This window comes from Pteropus alecto, unplaced genomic scaffold, assembly GCF_000325575.1.
Source record: "Pteropus alecto unplaced genomic scaffold, ASM32557v1 scaffold76, whole genome shotgun sequence".
Taxonomy (NCBI): Eukaryota; Metazoa; Chordata; class Mammalia; order Chiroptera; family Pteropodidae; genus Pteropus; species Pteropus alecto.
Window position 1 is genome coordinate 3,126,755 of NW_006443138.1, and position 9,825 is coordinate 3,136,579.

A 9,825-nucleotide genomic window follows, 5' to 3' on the forward strand; every position below is an offset into this window, starting at 1 on the left:
CTGTTTTGCTAATGATGTACAATTAAGTGCAGCATATTCTTATTTCATCAGGAGGCCAAGCTGATCAGCTCTGAATCTTTTTATTAAACAGTTTAGTTTCTCCAGAAGCTCATCTTCCTCCTTGCCATGCACTGTGGTTAGAAAATATGCTTTTCAATTTTCATTAGCTAAATATCAGTAGAGGCTACAGATTGATGTAAAACTCAGATCAAAATCTAAACTGAGAGCTAACCACTGTCACCATCTCTTTTCCTCTTGGATTATTGAAGGTGAACTCGATTAAATTTATATAAATCTTATTCTCTCTCAGCACCGTAAAAGTGTTCTGTCTTACTCTGTGTTTTTTTCACACTCACAAGCAATGGGCAGACTTTTTCCCTCCAGCTTTAGAGAACTCTTAAGTAAGTCACAAAACCATTTTCCTAAAAGAATATTTGAGTGAGCTATCTATTTGTGTTTTGTCCTGTAAAATATATATAGATACATGGAACTATCCACTAATGAAGAGCTACACTAGAGATAGAGAAATCTACATAATGAATCTCATTATCAGCGATCACTAATCTTTTTTCTATCCCTTAGGTGTTAAAAGGTCTGTTGTTTACTTTTACACTGAAAAGTAATCATTTATGTAAGTCTGATGTCCCAGGATAACTGCATCCTTCTTATGACCTGTAGCCTCTCATAAATAGGCCTAAAACTTTACACCATGGAGGTGTTTCAAAGCTTTATACATAACACTCTTCAGTCCTCTAATTAGTGTTTTCTATCCTAGCATGCTTTTTGTTTACCTTTTGACTTTATTGTTTAATTATGGAGATGACAGTGCTGGAAAACTATGGTGTAGTAGACCTAATTCCCTCATCACCCCCTTTATTTAGAAATTACTCCTCCCTTCATACATGGAGAACACAAAAGCTGCCATGTTTTTAAAGACCCTGACCTCTTGGCTATGGAGGATATGTTTTTAGCACTGAGTCCTTCATTCAAGGTAGGCATTAGAGAATTTCCCAGGATTTTTCAATTTGATGCAAGAAACTATATGAGTTACTCTTTGTCTAGTAATGGGAGCTGTAAAAAGTGAATTTAAGACAGTTGTTGACTTTGTTTGCTTTCCCATGCAGGACATTGTATTCAGTGAAAGAAAATGAAGGTTCTCTACAAACATCAGAAGATACAAAGTTCTAGGCATGCCTAAATCCCAACTTCATTCTTACCATTCCTAAATTCCTGTGGTATAATTTCTAACTTGCTGATTTTGCTCACCTTGTACATCAAAATTGAACAAAGAGCCTAGCAATTATAATATGCCAGATTGGATGGGTAGATGGATGGATGGATGGATAGATGGATCTACACTTGTATCTATATTTATGTTTATATTTGTATACCTCTGTTGAATGAATTTTGAATTACATGAGTTGCCCCAGTAATTCCAATAAATTCCCATTTTTACCTAAGTTACACTTCTGCCACTTTTAATAGAGTTCTAGCTTCTGCAATAGCCTAACACAGTTACTGCAAACATTAATTAGAAATCTTTTATTTTTCTAAATTGGAAGAAAACAATGTGACTATCAGAATGGTTTAGAAAAACTGCAGCCTTATATGCCAAAATGTGTAAAGAAGAACGTTGAGTCTGAGAGCAGATGGATGGCTGTCACTAGCTCTGCCTCTCCCCCAACACTTCCAGTTACACAGTCCATGGTAGGCACTTCACTTAGTGCCCTGCGACAAGGCAAAGATCCCTACTCTCATAAGCTAATAATTTTCAGCACTCAGGGCAACAGAAGAAGTACATCAACCCCTTCAAGTCATGGTTTGTTATTACATGGATTTAGATCAAATTGCTCTCCCCAAAGCCTATATAATGCAAGTAAGGCTAGGTTGTAAAGAATATGATTAATAATTCAACAAATATTAAGCACCTACTATGTACCAAGTCCTGGACCAAGCACTAGAAACACATCAGTGTGCAAGAATACCAAGGTCCCTGCCCTCGTGTAGCTTACATTCTAGTGGGAAGACAGACAATAAACAACACACATGTAATTATAGTTTATGAAAGTGCTATGAAATAAAATACTCTGATAAAACCTGTGCGTGTCTATTGGAAGGTGGTATACTAAAGATTGGGTACTCAAGGCAAGACTTCTCTGAGATGTGGGCATTCAAGCTAAGACTGGAAGGATGAGAGTGAGCCATGTGTGAAAAGCAACGTTAAGAGGGGAAAGGAGGTACAAAGGCCGTGAGCTGGTAAAAGCTTGAGGTGCTCTAGCCAATGTGGTAAGCAAAGGATGAAGGGACTTGAGATAAAGCCATAGAGGTAAACAAAGGCCATATCTTGCATGGTTGTCTAGACATGCAAAAAGTTTTATTTTCTGTGCAGTGGGATACCACTGAAAGGTTTTAAGCAAGGAAGGGATATTTGGAAAAGATCACTTTGGTTTTAAGGTGGATAATGAATTCAGGTGGGGCAGAGAGATACTGTTTTAGCCTGTGCAAGCTGCTGTAACAAAATGCCATAGACTAGGTGGCTTATAAACAACAGAAAATGTATTGTTCACAGTTCTGGAAACTGGAAGGTCCAAAATCAGGGTGCTAGCATGGTTGCCTTCTGGTGAGAAACCTCTTCCTGGTTCAGTCAGCGCCTTTGCACTGTGTCCTCACACACTGGAAGCGGTGAGTGATCTCTTTTATAAGGCCCTAATGCCATTCATGAGGGCTCCACTCTCACGATTAAAGTACCTCCCAAAGTTCCCACCTCCTAGAACCATCCCTTTGGAGGTTGTAATTTCAGCATATGAATTCGTGGGGGACACAAACATTCAGACCACAGCAGATACCAAGAATGGAGGTGAAGATGGTAATTAGAAGTGTTGCAAGCCCAGGTGAGAGATGATAATAGCTTTGTACTGGGGTACTGGCAGTGGAGACAGAGAAAAGTTAACTCAAGAGTCTCAATAATCCAGGAGTAAACTGACTACCTAGCCCAGGAATTCCTAAACCTTGGTAGTTAGCTAACAGAATCATCTAGGGAGCTACCAAAATCAGATTGCTGAATTTCATTCCTAAAGTTTAGGATTCAGTAGTCTTGGGTAGAGCTTAGGAGTCTGAATTCTCCATGAGCCCTTGAGAGATTCTGATTCAAGGCCAGGCTTCAAAAAACCATGGATTTTTGCCATTATTCCAGGTCAGCTTTATTCCCACACTCCAGATTCTTAGGGTTGTCTCCTCACATTGTTAAGAGCATAAACTAATCTCAAAGCAGTAACAACACGTAAGGAAGCAGCAACAGTGTCCCAGAATCTGGCTTATTCAAACAAGTTCATGCCCAATAGCCAGTCAACCCTCAAACAGCAGGAGTGCTTGGAGAAATGAGCTCTTGAGCTCTCCTATTGAATTGACTCTTTAACTAACTTTGTTTAGAATACTTTGTTTAGAAAGTTTTCTGAAAGTGTGGTTTTATCTTTTTGTAAAAGGCAGAATATTAGGCATGTGTGAATCTTTGATAATTGAGGTCCTTCTGAGCTTCAGGATTATCTTTGTTATGGTCTAGAACTGGTGAGTTGGTGAGCTGAATTTGCCTAAAATAGCAGGCTTCCAAAGGCAGAGGCCAAGGGGAGGAGGCTTTAGTGCCCCTCACTCCCTAGGTTCTCCAATAATAGCCCCCTACTCCCACCCTGAAGGAGCTACCATAAATATATCTATCTATCTATCTATCTATATCTATATATATTGCTACATAGATATATATATGCTACATAAAAACAATGCATTTGTGTCTACCAAAAAAAAAGTTTCCAGACACTCCAAATAAGCATATATTCCAAGTAAATGAGTCCTCTGGTTCCCCCTTTTGCTGCCTTCTTTTATGGAAATTGTGGAACCTTCACTGGCTCCAGGAAGGATCTGATACCAATCCAAATCTTCTTCCATATATACTGATATAAGCTTAAAATTGTACTAGTTTTCTTCTGCTTCAGACCAAGATGGATTAATGGAGACTAGATATACCTCCCACCTAAAACAACCAAAAACCTAAAAAATATATATATACATATGTGTGTGTGTGTGTGTGTGCGTATACACACACACACACACATATATAATATACATATATATGTATGTATGTATGTGTATGTGAGTGTGTGTGTGTATATATATATATAAACAACAGCTTTTAAAGTTGGGGACATCAGACAACATAAAACAGTGAGCTCTGAGAGGTTTGAAACAAGGTGAGAACTAACAATTGCCCCAGCTTACAGCCTTGAAAAAGTTTTCAAGCCATGGTGCAGGGAGGAGGTGATAGATAGATATGTGGTAATTGTGTCATGGGTGTATACATATGAAAAAAAGGTATCAAATTGTGCACTTCAAATATTGTAGTTTATTGTATGTCAATCATAGTTGCTATAGCAAAATTCTAATAGAGCTTTCCTTGCTTCCGGCTTTGATGCCTGTTAAAATGGAAATCCCTGTGAAGAGGAAACCATTTTAAATTTATATTACTAAGTTATCACACTGTGGGGTTGATAAAAACCCAAGTGCATAATTTTATAGGGAGAGCAAGGATGCTTACTAGGGAAGGCTAGAGAGAGGATTTTACAGAAAAGGGAAAAGAGCACAGGATAGGGAAATGCAAACAAATTTGACAACAGCTAGAAACTGTTTTTTTTTTAGTTGCTACAATAAATGGGAGCATTACTAGCATTTAGTGGGCAAGAGCCAGAGAAGCTTAAATCCCACAACATGGGGGATCATTCTGCACAACCAGGAAGGGTCCCACACAAAATGCCAATAACGCCCCATCAAGAAACCCTAGTGGAAGGAATTCGGCTGTACAGGCTGTTGGTCACTACCCCCATACCAACATTACAAAGGAACCTTGGTGTGCTATGGTTTGCAGTGTGAAACAACACTTACTAGTTAACCCTGTCTTAGCCGATAAGTTTTCTGATGTTTCAGCTTCAAATATAATCAGAACTTCCAAAGCCTTGAGGGACAATTTTTAAAGCTAACTCCTTAAGCTCTAAAAACCTTTAAGAAAATCAGTTACTGTAGCCAACTTTCCACCAATTTTCTCATCCAGAGTAGTTGGTATAAAGTTAAAACTCTGTAAAGCAAATTGGTAATGTGTTCCCAGTAGAAAAAAGAATCTTCCTAAACCAAAAAATTTGGTGAGGAAGAAGTTATAATAATGAAATTTAGATTTAGAATTGACCTCGTACATCATCTTGATCAAACAGCAAGAAAAGGTGAAAGTAAGAGCAAGTACAGAGGCCCCTTCTTAGCAGCCTAACTTATTATTGCACAGCGTGGTACACCACAGCTTTGTCGATACTCCTCAATTAAGAGTTCACTTTTCCTTTACAGCATTTTGCAATGTTTTCCTAAATCGGCTATTTCCCCCATGCCGTAATCTGTCTTTCAGGGCCCCAAACCCACATTAATTTTCCCCATGCTTATGTATCTCTTGACTCATAGCTCTTTGAATCCTATGCCCCGCTCCTCCTTCTAATGTCCAGATACTTGAAGTATATAACAGAATCATACTTTGATTTATGCAGTTTAGGATACTCCTTTTTAAATCTATACCCAGACTTCTCTCCTACCATACAGACTGAAAATCCAGCTGCCAGATTAACTTCTCCACCAGATGAGGCGCACTTGATCCTCCAGCTTAACCTGTCTAAACCAGTTTTGGGCTTGATGTGTCCTGACATCCTTATTTCTCTGAAAGGCATCACTTTGCAGTTACCCCAGCTTGAAACACAGTGGTCTGTCTGTCCGTCCCTCCCTCCCTTTCTCCTTCTCTCTCTCTCATGTTCTATCAGTTGATAGTCTTGTAGATTCTACCACTGAAATATCTTCCCCATCCATCCCTTTGTCTCCACTACCACTAGCCCAATTCAGATTCTCATTACTTCTCACCAATATTTGGTCTCTCCCTGCTTCAGTCCACTTTAAGCACAACTATCAGATTATTTTCTATAACAGAATTTTTATCATATCATTCTCCTGCTCAAAACATTCAGTAGTTTTCTCATACTCTATGAAGTGACATATGAAATCTTCATCTGGATATTTAAGACTTTCTAAAATATGGGCCCAGTTTTACTTTTGTACCTTATATCTAGTAATCGTGTTAAATTTTTAAATCACACTAGACTGTTTACCTTTCCTAATATATATTCCATTTTTTCATGCCTCAGTTGTAGCTTCTGCTGCTCCCTCCAACTGCAATATCTCTATCTCCATGTACAATATTCCTTTACCAACTGTCACCTGGCATCTTTATTTCTCCCCACAACTGAATATAATCCTTCCCCTCTTTAAATCTCTTTGACAATTTGCTCATACTCATTTATGACACACAGCATGTATACTTTGTATTATCTTTATTTATGCAAGTATCATATATCCTGGTTAGAATTAGCTTTTCAAAGACAGGAATTATGCTATACCTTGTATTGATGGCACAGAATCAGAACTCAATAAATATTTTAGAATTTAATTTTAATCAATTATTTTGTGACATTTATATATTCAGTTGAAATGAGAAAAATTATACTTTACTATTTAACTAACTAGATTTGAATTTAAAGTGAGTTTCCTCAAAATATTTTCTTCATTGTTACATATATGAGATAAGCAAAACTTGGTCCAAAGCCATTAGATGAGAAAAAGCATTTAAAAAATCAACAAATTGAAATGTAATACAAGTTTTGGTCAGCAAGTTAAAAACACACTCCAAACAACCATCTCACCTGAGAGAAGATTCATTCAGACTTCTAGGCTCTTTGTCTGTCCAAAACAAAGGGCCATTATTCTCTTCCTTGACTAAAAGAACAGAAAAAAAAAGTTGGTCATTAATTACATAATTTGAGCTTATGAAGAAGATGTTGTCACATGTACTGATTTGATGAGTGTTCATACATTTTCATGAAAACTTAAAACAAGTACAAAATTACAAGCTGGGCAGCATGGTGAAACTAAAAGAACTTTGGCTTTGACATTAAAACACATGCTCAAGTTCAGACTCTCTTGTATACACTTTACAAGTTAGTTTATTGCTCTAGCCTCGGTGTCTTCATTTGTAAAAATGAGGATGATAATTCTGCGAATGAAAATGAGATAACGTGTATAAAAATGACTCACATGATGCCTGGCAGAGGAGGTATGCAACAAACAGCTGAATTTAAAGTAGAACTCAAAGAACCAATCATAACATTGAGAAAACTGTCATGTCCTCCCCATTATGTGAGTGTATTTTGTTTATTTGGAGGGATAAATAATAATAGTATCTAATAAATATTCTGAACTACAACCAAATTCACATTTTCATAAGCTACTGCAAGAGGTCAGCATTAGCTACACATTCTTACCTCCAGTGGAAACTCAGTAATCCCTGTCTAACCACTTCCCCATCCTTGCAGAAGAACTTATGAGTCAGGGATGCACAAGCCATCCATAGAGCTAGGGAGGGTAAAAGGAAAACTCTTGCTGCCACACAGAATTCCTTTGGGGGAGCTCCCTGGCTTCCTTAGCTGCTTCCTTTCCTGGCTTGCTTGCTTCCCTTTCCTCCTCCTTCCCCCCTTTTTTTTCAGTTTATTTTTCTTTTGTGGTTAAATTTATGTAAAATGAAGTGCAAAATCTTAAGTGTACTTTCACTGAGTTTGACCTATTTCCTTTTTAACTGCTCTATGCAACTCCTCACTCAGACTCCCATAGATCTGAGAGAAGCTCAAGGCACCTCCATGCTTGGCAGAAAGAACCCTCTCACATTAGAGAACCAAAAGTGATGCCAGATGGCGTCTATAGAAAGATGGAGAGCATGGGCTATTAAGGCTTGCTCTGGTCTAGGCATAAGCGGTCAACACAGCCCCCTTGAAGTCCAGCATAACTCATCAGAATTGGAAACCACCTGGGGATTTGAGGCAAAAGACTTGATGATAAAAAGTGTTTGTTCTTCAGGAACCTGCAGCTACATGAGATGACTGTTGGAGGGGTCAAGGTATAGTGGTCATCTGTCATTTTGTCTTCCCAGCACCTTCCTTCTTTATGAAACTTTCCTCTTCCTGTTACCACAGTGCCCCATCCTTAAAAAGAAGATACTGTTTCCATGAAACTAATGATGATTAAGCTTCAGTCCCCTCACTTGCACAAGTTCCTTCCAAAGTCTTAGGAGAGGCCCTAACCATGTGCTCACATAGTCAAATGTTTTTATAAAATATGTAAAAGAAAGACCTTTCAACCACCATCATTTAAGACCATAGGCTCTTCCCACATCAGTTTTTCTTTGGTCTCACTTCCCCTCTTGGGAGTGGCCATAGGCACTTAATATATGTGATTTCTTCTGCCCAGGTTTCTTCAGAGTGCTGCAGTCATTGTAGTTGGTGTTTTAATTCTTTTTCTTAAAGAGGGCTCTGCAGATTATATGTAGTCCCCACAAAACCTAGAATCCACCCCTGCCCTAGCCAGAGCTGACTGGTCTAGGGGTAGACTTCTGATCCAAGTTGGGCCGATCAGTGTCTCCCCCTAGACTCGTGACATTTGGACCCAAGAGGCAGAGCTAGCAGTCTTTGGAGCTGGCTGGACCCTAGAAGAAGGTCCTTCACAGGCTCTTAAGGCCCTAGAACAGGCCCCTGGTTTCTGGTCTCCACTATTTGGTTCTTCTGTTCCCCTACTGATTCTCTAAGAGATTCCAAAACCCTTCCAGTGACCTTCTTTTGGCATTAAGATAGGCAGAATCAATTTTTTTACTTGGAAGCTATGAACCTTTACTAATACATAAATGTTTAAAACCCCAGTCATCATAGACACTTCTAATAGTAGTCATTTCACAGTAGCTTGTATATAAAGTCCTTCAGCCATTTAGCACAATGTATATCTATCTATCTGATGGCATGATCAGCAGTGCTCGTCAGTTGAGGGACACTTTTAAAAGCAACACTACAAAAAGAATGCATCTGCTTTGTTAACTGCAAGAAATTCAGTTATATTTGTCAAATCCTATCTCAGTGGGGAAGACTGCTAAGCTTATGTAAAAATTATCCACAAAACCTGAGAGACTTATTGGTGTCTTGTTGATTTAGTTTTATCCCACATTACTGGTTTTGGAAAATGTCTACACTTTAGGTTTAAAATAAAAATTGTATATACGTATATATAAACTTTGGTTCAGTTTATGTTTCATTAAATTATTATGTTTCATTCTGGTTTGGAGATTAGTCTTCACTTTACACCAGTTTTTCAAAATATGACACTAAAGTCCGTAAGGTCTTTTTTATGATTCTAGAGTTGCAGTGACTAATTTGGTGTAGCCAGTTGTGGCTATTTAAATTTAAATTTTAAAAAATTAATTAATTAAAAATCACTTGTAGTCATAAGGTCTTTTTTATGATTCTAGAGCTGCAGTGACTAATTTGATGTAGCCAGTTGTGGCTATTTAAATTTAAATTTAAAAAAATTAATTAATTAAAAATCACTTGTAGCACTAGTCACATCTCAAGTGTTCAGTGGCCACAGGTAGCTGGTTGCTACTGTGTTAAACATAATTAGACTAGATATAGAACAATGCCATCACTGCAGAAAGTTCTATTGGATAGTGCTGTTCTAGAATGTACCTGAAACTAAGGAACTAATAATAACCCGATTCATTTTAGAGCTTTAGCTACTAATACAGTTCACCACTGTCACTCTGCTCCCGTTAGCACTATTCATTTAGAGTTTGATAACCTTCCTCTTTCATCTAAATATAAAAAGTACAATTCAAAGTGCTAACGGTGGCCCATATAAGCACACATGTATACTTTTGAG

At 38.0% G+C, this 9,825-nt stretch overlaps 1 protein-coding gene and 1 long non-coding RNA gene across 4 annotated transcripts in view; one reads left to right on the forward strand and one right to left on the reverse strand.

Annotated features, from left to right (window-relative positions):
* The window catches only part of LOC107196533, a 90,050-nt gene that overhangs the window by 53,113 nt on the left and 27,112 nt on the right, over positions 1–9,825 (forward strand). The window lies entirely within an intron of this gene.
* The window catches only part of CUNH12orf56 (chromosome unknown C12orf56 homolog), a 69,971-nt gene that overhangs the window by 31,389 nt on the left and 28,757 nt on the right, over positions 1–9,825 (reverse strand). For all 3 annotated transcript variants that reach the window (XM_025041024.1, XM_025041023.1, XM_006923701.3), the window contains exon 3: positions 6,774–6,846. In XM_025041024.1, coding sequence (XP_024896792.1) covers positions 6,774–6,846 — 73 coding nt within the window. The remainder of the gene's footprint in view (positions 1–6,773; positions 6,847–9,825) is intronic.